At 37.6% G+C, this 17592-nt stretch overlaps 1 protein-coding gene across 6 annotated transcripts in view; it reads right to left on the reverse strand.

The window, feature by feature from the left end:
• The window catches only part of LPIN2 (lipin 2), an 86685-nt gene that overhangs the window by 22272 nt on the left and 46821 nt on the right, over positions 1–17592 (reverse strand). For 4 of the 6 annotated variants that reach the window (XM_087439056.1, XM_087439052.1, XM_087439055.1 and 1 more), the window contains exons 3-4: positions 8955–9050; positions 5927–6228 (exon numbers count right to left, since the gene is read on the reverse strand). In XM_087439056.1, coding sequence (XP_087295182.1) covers positions 5927–6228; positions 8955–9050 — 398 coding nt within the window. The remainder of the gene's footprint in view (positions 1–5926; positions 6229–8954; positions 9051–17592) is intronic. The other 2 variants (XM_087439054.1, XM_087439053.1) reach the window with 2 other exon arrangements.

The raw sequence follows: 17592 nt of genomic DNA on the forward strand, positions 1-17592 counted from the left end.
AAAGCAGGCAGGAACAGTGACATTTATGTCAGCTTAAAAATATCCCCCAAATACTGACACATCATCTAAACGATACAGATGAAGAAGGCCACGTGATTAGCAACTAACCCTCTGAAAACGAAAACATGAAGGAGAAGGGGGAATTCACTGATGCCACCACTGTACATTACTGCAATCACTATTTAAACATGGGATAAACAGAGGGAGGACAGAAAAGAAGATGTGATTAAAAATTCCTTTTTACATCCCTTAGGGGTAACTGATTCAAAGGCTAGAAGAAGAAAACTAAGGCTTTATGTATATTTCATTCAATCCTTAGAAATCAGAGGTGGGAATACCCTATTTTAGATATTAGGGATCAAGGATCCAGAGTACACTAATTTGCCCAAAGACACAAAAGCTAGTAAGTAGTTGGATTCAAAACAAGTAGGCTCTTGTTCTTTCCACTGTCCTCTCCCTTCAGTTGAAGACAAGGGCTATGGCTCAAAAATTCAAAAATACCCTAAAAACTCTTAAAAACCTATTACTTATTTTCCTCTTGGCCTGGCCCAAGCATCACCTAAGAACTATCTCCTTACTTAGACAGAATGTACGTGATGTACGGACATGAAGATGATGATACAAAATACGACAAATGCCTTTAAGATTCATACACAGACCTTAGGACTGCAGGAGGCTGAACTAATGCTAACAAAGTTTTAATTAATTTACCCCTTGGTTTTCTTGAATTTGCAGAGTTAATGTAACTAAGTTGCCATATAACCTTGAAAACATCCCTCAGAAGCACTGTGGACCCCAGTTTTTCATCTTTAGTTGGAAATTGATCACTTGTTCTGTCTGTTTCAGTCACTGTGGGACTCATGTGCTATATATTATGTTGAAAGCTCTGAAAAGTTATCAAGTACAAAGAAATACTCTGAAAAGCGTGAGGCACTCTACCATACAAGTTTGAGAACTTCTTACAGAAAATTCAGTGCTCTACCAGGACAGATATTAAATGAGAATATCTGTATCATTTAATTTGCTAGACTAAAAATAGGACATAAATCAGTTTACTAATTTTTAATATTACTTTTCTTCCTTTATATCTTAATTTAACACGCACTGCTTTACCACTAACTTTGACATGTAATGGTTTTTCCACATAGCTGTATCTTCTAATTTAAGGTTTTCTTAACTCGAATCTTCTTTCTCTCAGAAGGATTAAACTGGCATACAACCCTCATTCAAGGGGAGAAATATATACACTTGAAAAAGGCAGACATCTAGGTAAAAATACTCTATGTCTTAAGAAAGGAAAATCAGATGCTTATGAACAGTCTTTATTTGCCAAACTGGAAAGGATAGTACAGCTTAACCCATCACTATTCACATATTGGAAAGCAGTTTGGAAGGAACAACATAAAAGCCACAGAAACTTTTTGTTAAAAATATTTTATTTTTGGAACATATTTCACTGCAGTATAAAAGTTAAGGCAAGAAGAATTCAGCAAAGCAAACTGGATTTAGTAAAATATTGAGAGACAGAGATCAGAAACCATTAAGAATTTATAACACGAAATGGTCTTCTCTGGGCACATCCTGACAAAAATAGAGCCCATTACTTTAGACTTGTTAGAGTGATGGAAAAGGCTGCTGATGCTGAGGTTCCTTTCAGTCCCATGATTCATTAACTAAAATAGGACTTCTAAAAGTCTGCTAAGCACTTCTCAAAATGGCACATACGCCTGAGAATAGGCGACCAGCTATGCAGACCGTGACAAAGTAACTTCAACTAAGTACATGACTTGAGGATATAAGGAAGTGTACATATTAGAATGTGAAGAAAATAGTACCAACACTGATTACACCTATGTTAAAACATAAGACAAATATCTACATTAACGCTGAACAGCAGAGGATTTGAGTAGGGAAAATGTTTAATGTTGAATCAGGGTTGGGGGAATGTAAGCGTGTACAGAGCACTGCAGCCTTCACAGATGCACTCCAACATCATGTCTTCAAATTCAACATTCTTTTGTAAACCAATTATCTTCCCTATTCAGAAGCCAACAGAGGTTACATGATGTATACAACCATCAAAATTCACTGAAGATCTATATTATTTTATGTAAATTATACCTCAATTTTTTTTAAAAGGAAGGAAAAAAATCAATAGGAAGTTAAAATAAATAGCCTGAATTATTTATGTGGGATAAATTAGAGGGACTGAACGAGTTTTTGTCTATTTAACTGGTAGTATGTAAGAGATAAATGGAGTTGCTAACTATCATGACCAAAGATCACTAACTCTGTTAACAATATGTTTATTCTCAACCTTAGCACAGCATTGGTCAATAAATTTCAGTGTGGCTAATGATCTAAGTTTGCATTTGGATATAGGTCATCTCCCATAAAAGATACCTTACAAGAGGACTGAAAGGAGCCCTGAAATGTTCTTTATTGTGTCAGAAATGAAGGGGAGGAAAGGGGAGTAAGCTGTAAGATTCACGTCACCACACAAGAACATGGAGAGTTCTCGAGAAGCCAACTGTTGATCAAGAGATGAAGTATGCAGCCTCAGGGCCATAGACGCTCCCTGTGAAAAGTCCTAGGTTCCCTGTACTTGGTTCCCAAGTCTAACTTGTAAGCAAGTCTGCTTTTGTGGATTAAAAGAAGAGACTCCTTTCTGATGGTGTGGTCTTACCCCTCCATTTTGGTTACTCCTGTGTATTTTAAGTTATTTCCACCAGTGGCACATTTTGTATATTTGCTCTCAAGACTGTGCTAGAGTACCATCCAATTTGAAAAGTTTCTTCTTTCCAGAAGGCTACTTATGCTTAGGTGCAATGTTTTTAATACAGATACACACTTACATACCCATGCATCTTCTGGAAGGATAAATAAGGCTTCCATGATATATTCAAGCCAAAAGTTCATCTGTAGTATGGGTGAGAGGTCACTAGGTACAGTTTACACAAAGCCCTGTGTAGCTTAAAGTTCTCCAATTTCCACCAATGAGTTTCTTCTGGTTGTGCAAAGGCAGCAACCTGCTTTAAAGGATGATTCCGTCTTTCATCTGCCTCCTTCAAAGAGCCTGAATTAACCTTAATTCTACTAATATCAATGAAATTCTTGAAAAGTAAAGAGTTTAAATAGAATGCTATTTATCAAAATAAAATAAAAACCTATTTTAGGTATCTTCTCTGGAAACAGATTTCTTTCCTAAGTGGTAGGAGCTGAGGACGGGAAGATATTGGAAAGCTGCAAATTCCCCAATCCCATGTAATTTCTAGATCTCACAACTGCAAAAGCACTTGACTTCCTATTCTTTTTCTCTCAGATTCTGTAACGCGCTATTTAATATGCTGTTAATACTTTTCACCCCAAATATCTTCCCCTAAATTATTTTAGAATCTAGATGCTGAGCTGGAAGGAGTCTTGCACACCATGCAGTTCAATTCTCTTATTTCATAGATTAAGAAATGGCGGCCCGGGTGATCAGGAGGCTGCTGTCCCACCCTCAGGGGTGTAACCAGCCCACTCGGCTACCTTTCAGCTCAGTACTTATTTCAGCATTCTCACAACTGTTACATTTTGTCTTTTTTAAGTCCTAATTTCTGTTGGCTGCATAATTAAACAGATCCTGTTTTAAGGAAATTTCAGAGAACAGTTCCTCCACGTGGCAGCATCTATATAATTCACTGGTAACCTAAAGAAAAAGCAAACCACCAAGCTCCTGACAATTATTATTTATAAGGCCCTAGTTTACATGCGTTCTGACATGCCTGCTTACCAAGCAAGCAAGGTCCTGGCTCCGAGAGAGAAGCTGGCGGCCCTCTGTAACTGTGGACCATGCCAGTACTTGGACAAATTTGGTTGGCACACCCTTCTGCACAATCTGGAGAAGTAGGGCAGGTGCTAATATTTCTGCAATGCGTTCACTTACAAAATTCCTTTAGAATGATTCTCATGCATTTAGTAGGTGACTGTACCTATGTTTTAGAAATGTTTTACCTTCCTAAATTGAAGCTGCAGGTTGTTTAAGAGCTTAAACTTTGCTCTATTTTAACAAAGGACATGTCAACAAAACTCTGGAGGCAAAAGTGTCACTTCAGTGTCCTTTCTGGTGGATCTTGGAAGAATTTTAGTTAGCAAAAATATTTCCAGGAATTAAGGCACTTAAGGGAGTATTACAGTGCTAATCCAAATTAGCCCACCTACATATTTTACTATAAATAAGTCAAAACTTTTAAAGGAACTGTTTATACTCTTCTTAAAAACATCAAAATCAAGCAATGGAAGATCTGAAAGAGTCCTTTATTCTCCTCGAGAAGGAAAAGATAAATAACCCTTAAGAGACTGAAAGCAGAAAGAAAAAGGATGGGAAGAGTCTCTTTTTAAGAAATTGTGATACTTTTTATTAGCTTAAAATTCTTTGGGAATCAATGCCGTAAAAGTAGATTTTACAACATGTATAATTAAGCTCTTCCCAGCTAGTATTTTGATACTGACACACACAAAAAATTATCCAAATTTGTTGATTTAGTTGGATTTTAAAATTTTATAGGTCCAGTTTACACTGCTCATAGAGTTTACAGTACTTTTTCACTATTGCTTTCTGTCTTTTGCTGTTTAGTTCTAACAGAGGAATTCTGAATTCTATCAGAACTGAAATCAAAGTCTAATGTATTCCACATGGGAGGAATGAGAAAGTGTGTCATAAATATGATAGTTGATGAGTAATAAGATGGGTAGAAAAAATTTCATATATTAAAAATCACTGTCAATGTAAGATTTTGTTCCAGGATTTATAATTCAGATTTTAAAATTTTAGAAAATGAGCAAACAGTTTTGCCAAAAAGGGATTCTTATACTATGTTATTCACTAACAGTGTGATTATTATAATAACAATATAGTAATAGATTTTTTTCCTGATGACCATTTAAAACAAAAGCTTGGTAAATAAAACTAAATCAAGGTAGAGTTTACACTTGGTATCTATTTGGTTTCTGTAACTAGAGAAAGAAATTATTTCCCCTCTTTTCCATGATGAAGAGAACTTTCCCAGAAAATAGGGCATGATCTCTCTTTTCAGCAGCTGAGGTGAAAGCATACAAGTGGACCAGCATCTACCTCATAACACCATCCTCCCCCACCCCAATTCAAATAAAGGGTGTGGAAATTAGGGTCACTTGCGGGCAGCAGCTTCTCGTCCAATGGTCATCAATACAGAGAACCACCCAGTGACACATGTACTGTCCTTCCAGTGCCAGGGCAACCACTAACTGGAAAAGGTGGAAGATAATCTTCTAAAAATCAAATCTGGAATGAAAAAGTATATGTTCTACCCCCTACTGTTACCTTTTAAACCCTAGGCAGTGCTGACTTGAAAACTGGCATATATTTTGAGCTCGTCCATTGAGCTGGTAAATAAGTAGTGATCAAGATTTCTCACTTTAGAAAAAGAGAAACCTCCTTTCCTCTTCAATTGGCTAGGATGTCTTGATGACAGACAGAACTTAACTCTACACTTCTTAGGAACAGGTGAGAGACCAAGCACAAGACCACTGGGGGGGGGAAGTACACCTGATGTTGTGTCTGCTCCCCTAGGGACAAGTCACTAGTTCAGATCTTCGTTGTGACTTGCGATTTATTTGGTTTTTGGAAACCTATTGGATGAAAAGACACACATTGCCAGTCTGCCTCAAATGATATTTTAGTACCACAGCAGGATGTCTGATGGCAAATTTTATAGAGTTGCAGAAAGGAAAAAAGAAAATGCCTCTCCCGTTTGATTCCACAGTAAACCGTCAAGGGGAAAAACAAGCCCAAACCTCCCACTGTAGATACATAAAACACACAACAGCAAATCACTGCACCGAGGTTTGTCCACAGCACGCACCCCGGCTCCTGCACAGAGCCCTCCCAGATCAAGAGCCCTACCTTGCTGACTGGGCCCGCTTGTCATCGTCAGAGCTCAGGTTCACATCCACCATGTCCTCTGCAGCAGGGGAAGAGGCCTGGTCTTCCTTCTTACTGTCCTGTTTGCATTTCTTTCTCCTTCGTTTTTTCTTTTTCACAGAACTTGGAGTGAAAACTCTCTCTGTTTCCAAGATGTGTGAGATGTCTGAACTCTGAGATGGTCTTTCATTTCCACCAGATTTCGCCAAACGGCTGTCAATATCTTTAAAGAACTGATCTTCAGTAGGAATTGGTGAGGTGGCAAGGTAAGCAGGAAGCTTCTCCTCAAAGAGAATACAGAGAAAGAAAAGTTGTCCATGACAAACTGGACAGTGAATCCAACAATAATGAGTTCTTTGCGTATGTGAATTTTCACAGTGGTAGAAAGAACACACAGCCCCTGAAGGTGAGGTCTCCCTGAGCTAGGGCACTGCTCGCTCTACTCTGAATATGTCTTCAGCCTGCTGCACACAGCTGAGTGCTAGCTCATCTCCAACCACGTACCTAAACACATTTGGAGGAAGACATATACCAAGTCAGCACGAAACACATGAAGCTATAATTAAAGCAAAGCCAACTAAATTCTCTGTCAAGAGAAGTTCAAAGCAGCAGCAGCGTTCTGAGGAGGCGTTATAAAGCACTCTGTCACAAAGTCACAAAGAATAACAACAGGATAAAGCAGAAGGCAGGGATCAGAAACATCCATCAGACCAAGGGCAGCAGGACAGGTAAGTGAAGAGAGGAACTACGGTAAAATTTAGAGTGGCTAATCCTTGTGTTTGCCAAATTGATTGAAGGTGGAGGAAGGTGATTCTTATAGAGACAATACCCTGTTAACAAATGGAATTCGTAGATTTTTAAATAGTAAAGTAAGATATCCTTTCAGGAATTCAAAAGAAGAAAATAAGTCCCAATAGTTAGAAATTATTAAACTCCTAATTTAATATTGAATAAATGATCAAGTTTGGTGTTCAGGAAATTAACTTCTTAGTCATTGGTTTCATTCCTTTGTATCATAGAGGAAACGGAAGGTAGGTAATAGAGATATAAATTAACCTCCGATAATTTAGAATACTCAAAGTTTTTACATAACAGTCCTGAAAATGAGTGGGTTTCCATAACTGTTTTAAATTAAACTTTTGAATTTGGCTTTGGTAAACATTACCCTGAAGTTGAAGTTTTGTTTACCTAAGCAAAATTTGTGTACACCAGCAACACACACTTACAGAGAAACTATGATGACAGGATACTATTCTGTGGGTCCCCAAGGCACCCAGGTGACAGGCTGTGGTCTCTGACTTCCAGGGCCTTTTAATGAGATGGTCTTTGTTCTGAATAAAGTTTACTTGTACTTCTTAAAAGTCGTTTTGTCTCTGGTGGTGTTTCCTAGTTCTACTATAGCACTGTTTGTAGATGGAGAATAGAAATAACCTGCATGTCTGTCAGTATGAGAATGGTTAAACTGTGGTGTAGCCATACTATGGAATATTTTGCTATTAAAAGAACAGAGTTAGATCTAGAACTATTGACTTGAAAGGGATGCTGATGACATATAGTTAAATAAGAGAAACTTGAGAGAAACAGGAAAGCAAATAAATGGAAGCCAGACGGTGTTTGGTAATGTTTATTCCCCCTTAACTGTGAACTCCTGGAGAGTGGGGGCATGTTTTATTCATAGTACGTGGCACAGAGTAGTAATTCCAATGTTGTTGGATGAACTAACATTTTTTATTTTAAAGAGAAGCATCCTATACTAAAGAAAATCTGGTTAATTTGGTCATATAAAGAATAGGAAAAAAAAGGCTGGCGAGTTGACACTCTCCAAGCTGACCTCGTTAAGCATGGTGTTAAATGGAACCCTCAGAACTGACCACGAGAGCCAGGTAACTATCAACACCCCAGTCCTCTCACTTGTTCATTTATACAAATCAGTTATGGATTACACATGATTTTAAGAAACACATCAAAAATATTTTGTTCTTGTGATAACTCACTTATTCTGCCTTTTGCCTCAGTCTCTGATGAGGAAAAATTTTGTTTAGGCCAAGTAAATGCAAACAAGGTAATATAAACACAAGTAAGTAAGGTACTAGGAAAAATACCGGTCTGGTAAGGTTCCCCTTCATAATCATACTGTTTCAGTGCTGCTTTACATACTGGTACCTAAGTTGCTGGTCTCTCTCTAAACTAAAAAATGATAAACAATCTCATTCTGCTATTGTTTATTTTTTGGGGATTTTCTTCCATTGTGAATTTATGACATCAAACTGACAGTCTGTCTTCAAAGCCAAAACACGTAGTCCTACATGTATCCTTAATAACTTGAAGGGTATCATTTTTGCTGAGATTTTACTTTTTATGATGAAAAATATAATAATGCCTTCTAAGAATTTTTTAAAAGAGCCACACTACAGGCCTCAAGAACAGTTCACCACCATTCAAATCAGTGGATACAAAGAAGTGAAAGGGAAAGACAAATTGTGCTCTCTTGCTGAAAGAAGCCAAACATGCAGTCATTGTTTATAAAGGGTACAGACCACAATAAACTAATTCACGTGACTGATGGGGATGTAATGTCCCTAATCAAAAAGGTAAACATGCTTACCAAGTTTAAAGGTCGCACATATATAAACACACACACAGCCTGAAGACATACACCTTGATTACTCAGGCAGAACTGAGTGTATTCAAGTCAAGGTGTAAACTGTAACAGACACTAAAGAAGAAAGGTCATTAAAGACAGAAAAAGATGTGCCTTCCCCTACAAAAAGAGCAGTGCAAAGGCCCTCTGCATACTCTCTGTACCCTGAAACTTGGTATGAAGGAAAGTTTCTCATTCCTCCAGCTCCTGTCTGACAGCTTAGTTCACCAACCTAAAACTAAAGCTTGTCTAGCCAGCAACAATCATCTATACAACTAACCATGGAAACTGCTAAACTCTTCTGTTTTGGGACATGAACCTGAGGCCTGAATACAACGCACAAAGGGGATGTGACCCCCTAGAACTTACATATTCCTCTTCAGTCTCTTCCACAAAGAAAGCTTCTCCATTGTCACCCAATTTCATGTGAAGATCCACGGCATCGCCATTGATTTCTATATCAATCTAAGAGGAGAAACAAAGCATGACTCAGCATTAAGAGTTTCATTCAAGCTAAACCAAGCCTAAATTCTGGGTTCTCAAGCCAGACTTAGTATTCAGGTTCCTAGAGTGACAGCCCCAGAGAACCACTGCTACCTTCCCCACATCCCACCCTAAAAAACCAAACATACCTGGGGTGGGGAAGGGATGGGTAACCAAGGATTGAAAGAAAATGTTTTATCACCTATTTTTATAACAAAATTTTTAAATTATTTAATTTCCCAAATGTCATAGAATAGGTGAAATGTCACTGTCAACAAACACCTGAGGGGCCACCCGGTGGCGCAGCGGTTAAGTGCTCCGCTGTGGCGGCCCAGGGTTCGCAGGTTTGGATCCCGGGTGCGCACCGATGCACTGCTTGTCAAGCCATGCTGTGGCGGCGTCCCATATAAAGTAGTGGAAGATGGGCACAGATGTTAGCCCAGGGCCAATCTTCCTCAAGAAAAAAGGGGAGGATTGGCATCGGATCTTAGCTCAGCGCTAGTCCTCCTCACAAAAAAACAAAAAAACAAACACTTGAGCAATTTCAGAGTTATAACAAAGGTATGGTTCAGATAAACACATACCGACTGTGACTAACCACAGAAAGTAGAAACTTCAGCACCGGCATTTCCATCCACACACCACTATATAAATAACAGGTGCCCATCACTATCAGTTACCCACCATGTCACTTTTTCAAAGTCTGTCAGTGACTGGTCCGAGCACATCTGTTATTCAGTTCAGGCACAGACAGCAAAGCATGTAGCTATGTTGCCTCCTTGTCTCCCAGTGATAAACTCATGTGACATTTTATAAAAATCGATAATTGAAAGAGGAAACTGACCAAGGTCAAAGTGCAGTAAAGAAACAAAAGTAATAGTGTTGGAAGTAAAATTCAAATTGAATGTAAACAGAGTTACAGAAGAAACAGCTAACTGTGGGAATAGTGACCCTGCTACCACTTGAGAGACTTGAGGTGTGCAGCCAGAAGAACCTGGTAAAGCTGAGCTTATCCACACAAAGGAAGAAAATGGTCGTAACGGAAAGAATAAAGATGGCCCAGTGGAAGCGACATAGGCAAAAACTTCACGTTAAACATACTTCATGACACTGAAAGCTCAACAGGATGAGAAATTGGAAGCTGATTCAAACTTAGACAGGAGTATGATAATTTGCCAAGACAAAGAAAAGACGCTTGCTCCATATCATAAGTTCTACATCAAGAAGGCAAGCACTGTTCAAACTATTTTTGATAAGTTTTTTACAAAGAAATAAGACACTTTAGTTCTCAATGTCTCTAATACTTAAAATTGCAGCATACACTCATGTGCCACATAATGCAATAACGCATAACGTCAATGATAAACTGCATATATGATGGTACTCCCCTAAGATTAGTACCATATAGCCCAGGTGTGTAGTTGGCTATACCATCTAGGTTTGTGTAAGGACGATGATGTTCACCCAATGACGAAACCGCCTAACGACGCATTTCTGTACTAAATACTATCTTTCATTTTCCTATACGTTTATAACTGACAGTAAAAATTTTTAAAGTTTTGACAAAATTTATAAATGTCATGGAAGAATCTTAATTTTTCTCAGTGATTATTAAGCTTGCTTTGCAGTTTCAGCTTGCCCAGTCATTTTAATGGTCTGTTCTACCATGCAAAATGAGAATTCTTTATACATAATATTAAATACTACCATATCACTTAAAAACAATGTAGTTGTTTGAGGAGGGAGTTCAAGATTTTGGCACAGGAAGAGCCTGAACTTACCTCTTTTCATGGACACACAAATATACAGTTAATGTATGGATCAATTCCCTCTGAAAAGAAACTGAGAACTAGCTAAACACCTACTTCACAACAAAGGATAAAAAGGACCACATGGAGGCAGGCAGGAGAGGCAGAAAAATGCTCTCACCAAATATCCCACCGTCAGCTTTGCAGCACACAATAGGGAGGGATCTCACCAGATGGGCGCTTCTCCGGGAGGAGTGAGGGGTTGGCGCCCCACATCAGGCACTCTAGCGCCTGGGATCTACACTGGAGAGATGAGCCCCCAAAACATGTGACTTAGGAAAACAGAGCTGACAGCCAAGGGTCCCAAAGTGCTACAGGAAACTGAAATTCCCCTCTTAAAGGGCTTGAATGTGGTCTGGCTCACCCTGAGACCCAGTAAATAATATGAGTTTAAAAAGTGCCAAGACTGTATATAAAGGAGAGTTGTTAGCTAATCTAAAAGCATCGGTTGGAGGGGCAGGGATGGTGGAAACACTCCCCAGGGATGGAGGCACCACTGCTGCACTCCCTGTGGATGGTTCAACATCCATAAATGAATCAATGTGATACACCACACTAACAAAACAAAGGATAAAAATCATATGATCATCTCAATAGATGCAGAAAAAGCATATGACAAAATTCAACATCCATTTATGATAAAAACTCTCAACAAAGTGGGTAGAGGGAATGTACCTCACCATAATAAAGGCCATATATGATAAACCCACAGCTAACGTCATACTCAATGGCAAAAAGCTGAAAGCTTTCCCTGTGAGATCAGAAACAAGACAAGGATGCCCACTATCTCTCCTTTTATTCAACATAGTACTGGAAGTCCTAGCCACAGTATTAGGCAAGAAAAAGTAATAAAAGGCATCTTAATTGGAAAGGAAGATGTAAAACCATCACTATTTGCAGATGACATGATACTACATAGAGAAAACCCTAAAGACTCCACCAAAAAACTATTAGACCTAATAAACGAATTCAGTAAAGTTGCAGGATACAAAATCAATATACAGATATCAAGTGCATTTTTATACACTAATAACGACCTATCAGAAAAGAGAAATTAAGAAAACAATCCCATTTACAATTGCCTCAAAAAGAATAAACTACCTAGGAATAAATTTAACCAAGGAAGTGAAAGACCTGTACTCTGAAAACTATAAGACACTGACGAAAGAAACTGAAGACGACACAAATAAATGGAAAGACATATTGTTTAAAACGGCCATACTACCCAAAGCAATCTGCAGATTCAATGCAATCTCTATCCAAATACCAATGGCATTTTTCACAGAACTAGAACAAAGAATCCTGAGATTTGTATGGTACCACAAAAGACCTTGACTAGCCAAAGCAATCTTGAGAAAGAGACCTCGAATAGCCAAAGCAATCTTGAGAAAGAGGAACAAAGATGGAGATATCATGCTCTCTGATTTCAAACTGTACTACAAAGCTATAGTCATCAAAACAGTATGCCTGTGGTACTGGCATGAAAACAGATCAACAGAACAGAATAGAGAGCCCAGAAATAAATCCATGAATATATGGTCATTTAATCTATGACAAAGGAGGCAAGAATATACAATGGAGAAAAGGTAAGGTTTTTCAATAAATGGTGTTGGGAAAACTGGACAGCTACAGGCAAAAGAATGAAACTGGATCACTATCTTATACTATATAAAAATAAATTCAAAATGGATTGAAGACTTGAATGTAAGATCTGAAACCATAAAACTCCTCAAAGAAAACATAGGCAGTCAGCTCTTTAACACTGGTCTTAGCAATATTTTTTTGGACCCGTCTCCTCAGGCAAGGGCAACAAAAGCAAAAATAAACAAAGGGGATTACATCAAACTAAAAAGCTTTTGCACAGTGAAGGAAACCATTAACAAAACAAAAAGGCAACATACTGAATGGGAGAAGATGTCTGCAAATCATATATCCAATAAGGGGTTAATATTCCAAAATATATAAAGAACTTATATAATTTAATATCAAGAAAACAAACAACCCAATTAAAAAATGGGCAGAGGACCTGAACAGACATTCTTCCAAAGAAGATATACAGATGGCCAACAGGCACCCGAAAAGATGCTCAACATCACTAACCATCAGGAAAATGCAAATCAAAACCACAATGATATATCACCTCACACCTGTCAGAATGGCTATTATCAAAAAGATATATAAAATAACAAGTGTTGGCAAGGATACAGAGAAAAGAGAACACTTGTGCACTGTTGGCAGGAATGTAAACTGATACAGCCACTATGGAATTAAAAACAGAACTACCATACGATCCAGGAAGTCCACTTCTGGGTATTTATCCAAAGAAAACGAAAACACTAATGCGTAAAGATATGTGCACCCCTATGTTCAGCGTTATTTACAATAGCCAAGATATGGAAGCAACCTAAGTGTCCATCAACAGATGAATGGATAAAGATGTGAGATATATATATACACACACAATGGAATATTACTCAGCCATAAAACAGAATGAAATATTGCCATTTGTGACAACATGGATGGACCTAGGGGTTTTTACTCTAAGTGAAATAAATCAGAGAAAGACAATTACGATATGAGTTCACTTATGCGTGGAACCTAAAAAACAAAACAAACGAACAAACAAAAAAAACCAGAAAGAGACTCATATATACAGAAAACAAACTGGTGGTTGCCAGAAGGGAAGAGGGTTGAGGAGCGGGTGAACTAGATGAAGGGAATTAAGAGGTACACACTTCCAGTTATAAAATAAATAAGTCATGTAATGTAAAGCATAGGGAATATAGTCAATAATACTGTAGTAACTTTGTATGGTGACAGACGGTAACTAAGAGCTATCATGGCGATCATTTCGTAATGTATATAAATATCGAATCACCATGATGTATACCTGAAACTAATGATATCGTATGTCAATTATACTTCAATAAAAAAATGCAGTATTTATCTGTAGGGTGTGATACCGTAAATAATAAATGCATACCAACTTTCGAAACTCTTGTGGATAAACTTGTAAACTCTAGTTTTAGACTGCTGAGGGGATATAAAGACGAACGTATATAAAGATATAGATATAAACAGAACAGTCCATAATCCAAGTGTACTTAGCTCTGTGAGGCCCTTATGGTGGGAACAACCACATGGTCCACTGAGTTTTTCCCAGTGGGGACCAATTATTTCTTCTGACCAGAGACTGAGTGCTGGTTCACATCTGGTCACTGAAGGCAGCTCCACCTTCCCAGGAGCCAGGTAATGATGGGATAAGTAACATCAGATTTAAAAAAAATTGGTTGACTGTTGTCAAAATGCTTGTTATAAAAATCCTATGTATGAATAACATAACCACACATAGCAGTAAGGAAGAAAACTAACCTAAGTAACTTTGGAAAACAGTATTTTGACTAAATACTCTAAGTCTAAAGACAAAAAGAACTATAAACAAATATTATACAGTAATTTTTTTAAATCACAGAGATCCAGGTTAGCAATTCTGAAACTATTTTACGTGTATTCTAGGATTGAGCAATAAGTAAATATATTGTCGATAATGAGAGGTATGTTTCTCAGTGTTGGAAAAAGAAGTTACAAGTAAGGAGACGAGGAGGAACCCTGTGGTGACGGACTGGAACCAGAGGCATTAGTTCGAACTCATGATTTTTATAAACAGATGTAGACGTGGGTATGAGTGTGTATATACACACGTAGATTTTCTAGCTCTGCCCACTGAGAGGGCCTAGAAACAATGACACCTCAGTAGTAATGAGCATACCAAGTGACCAGATCCTTTGTTTCTAGATAGTATTTTCTAATAAAAGGAACTAGGGCTCCTCAGAGAAATAAAATAATTAATTCCAGGGCTGAGGCAGGGAACGTAGATTCTTCTGGAATCTGTGGATATCCGGAATATCTAAATACTTCCTTAGAGTAAGGAAGTGCTCAAAAAATGATGGGAGCATTTCAAAAGGACTCAACTTGAAGGAGCTACCAATCGCCAAATCTGGGACAATCTGAGCAACTAAATTATGATAATAATGGATTATAACCCATAAAGTTAATATCCTTGAGTCCATACTGATATAAATAAATAATTGAATAATTAAGTAAACGGGAGAGAAGGATAGCTCTTCAATACAGTAGAATTTCAACTAATAAATGGAGTAAGAAGGATGGAAACAAAATCATCATTTGGCAAACACCACAGTAATAAGTGTTGTAGGCAAAATTCATCAATGTTTGCTAAAATTCAAAGGTGGAAGTACGATGAAAAACAAGATATTTGCATAGTCTCAAAGTTTCTCCCTACAAGTAAATTTACAGTGGAGAAACCTAGTAGACACCATTAACCAAGTGATTAAAGTTAACATCACCAGTAACGAGACACAGCAATGGTGGGCCTCCTGAGACGATGCACTGAGAAGGGCACACTGTCACTGTGTGTTATTCTCACTAAAATGAGAAAACATCAGACAAACTCAAACTGAGGGATAACCTACATAATAACTGTTCTGTACTCTTCAAAACTCAAGGTCGTAAGGAAAGAACTGTTAGATAATACAGGATGAAAGCAATGTGGGATCCTGGATGGGATCCTGGAACAGAAAGAGGACAGCAGTAGAAAAACTGGTGAACTCTGAATAAGATCTTTAGTTAATAGTATTACACCAATGTTAATTTCCTGGTTCTGATAATCGTACTATGTTCCCGTAAAACGTGGGAAGAGGTTAGGGGAAGAGGTTCGGTGAACGATAAATGTAAAGTTTTTAAACTACGTTTGCAACTTGTCTGTAAATCTAAATTTAAGAAGTTAAAAAATACGTCAATGTCATAAAAAACAAAGACCAAGGAACTGTCACAGATTGGAGGAGACTAAGAAGACAGGACAACTAAATGTTCCATATCTTGATTGTGGAGATGGCTTCATGGGCACTCACATATGTTAAAACTTATTGAATTGTATCCTTTGAATATGTGCAGTGTAGTGTGTGTTAATTATAAAACAATAAGGCTGTAAAAAAAGAATGAACATTATATAAGAAAATAGGAAAAATAGGCAAGAACTAAATATAAAATAAGTAGAAAAAGTCACGTGTATAAAAAATTCTTATGTAATTTAAGAAATGTTAATAAAATGACTATTTTACATAAAAATTTATTTTTCTTTTACTATTTAAAAGATAGGGCTGCATAAAATTGTGCCAATATTAAGGATACTTGAAAGAATATGCCATGAGCTCTTTAGGCAACAAAGAAAAAATATTAAAAATATTTTGAGAGATGGCACCAAGTTGGAATAAATGCTTCCCAAGGTGATTATTTTAAAGAGGACACTCATTTTGATGGACTACTTCTAGTACACTGGTTTCTAAAACAACACTCATTTCCATATTGTCATACTTCCTACACTGTAGCTTAATCTTGCTCAACATATATGACTGAGATGTTGAAGCAGAACTGATTTACTTTTGAGAAATACTAGCTGTAGCAGACACTTATTTTGGCATGCCATTCTTCGGGTAAGAACATCGCTGGTGTCCTTTGGGGATCTACTCATCTTCTATTTCAGACCATCTATTTCAGGTGTGGCTTCAGAGAGTGGAGGTAGGGCTGCTGTCCAAGCCAGGCCAATCAATATATTACACTGACTGGTCCCCAAGATATGTGACCCAAGTCTGAAAGAGAGACTAAACAGTGATACTTCTGTAGAAAGAAGTCTCTTTCCACTGGGGTTGCTGAGTTAATGGAAAGCAAGCCTGGAGGTATTGGTGGCCATCTTGCATTAGGGAGAAAATATACAAAGGGAAGAGAGCTGCGAGGTGGGGAGAGAAAGAGTTCTGACAACACCTTCAGAGACTCTAAATAAGCCCTGATTAATTCAAATGGCCCTGGACTTCGGTTATGCAAGCCAATAAATTCCTTTTTTTTGCTTAAGGTACTGTGAGGTGGCTTTTTGTCATCTACAATGTAAACTGTCCTGTCTAATACACTGGATTACTTAACTGTGCTAAGTAATCAAATCATCAGTTTTGTGTTAAATCAACAAGATTAATATTAAAAAATAGCAAGTGCAGGTTTACCTTCTGAAATGAAACTCCTGAGTTATGAAATATACTGGGAGTACAAATGGTCCCCAACTTACGATGGTCTGATTTAACAATTTTTCAACTTTACGATGGTGGGTTCCACTATGGGAGTTCAATCTATTGTTGAATTGCACAACTCTTGAGATGAAGTTAGCTTTGGGTTTCATCTTACTTCAAAGATTTACTGAAGAATGAATATGTCTACATTGTAATGGTCTGTTTCTTTTTTTTTCATGTTTGAAATACACACAAATAAATCATCTTGTGAAATGACACTGCGCATGTGTGTGTGTGTGTATGTGAAAAAGGTTTCTACTGCTTTAAAATAATCTTTGAAAACGGCTGACTAATCTTGTTCAACTTCCTACTCAATACATATTCAGCTTAGCAATATTTTCAACTTATGATGGGTTTATTGTAACCCCACCACAAGTCAAGGAAGATCTGTATGGTGTTCTATCAAACAAGAACAGACCAATGGCAGTGGGAAAATTATCATACTATAATCTCTCTAACCAGAGGTTTTAAGGTGATTATGATTTCAAGTCCACTTCATAGGTTTTACCATAATTAGGATCTTGTTTAAAATCAATGAATAGCCTTCCCTAACCCAAACTGACCTAAAATAAGACAGTT

This window comes from Ceratotherium simum, chromosome 14 (assembly GCF_057802395.1).
Source record: "Ceratotherium simum simum isolate JZ-2026a chromosome 14, ASM5780239v1, whole genome shotgun sequence".
NCBI classification, from domain to species: Eukaryota; Metazoa; Chordata; class Mammalia; order Perissodactyla; family Rhinocerotidae; genus Ceratotherium; species Ceratotherium simum.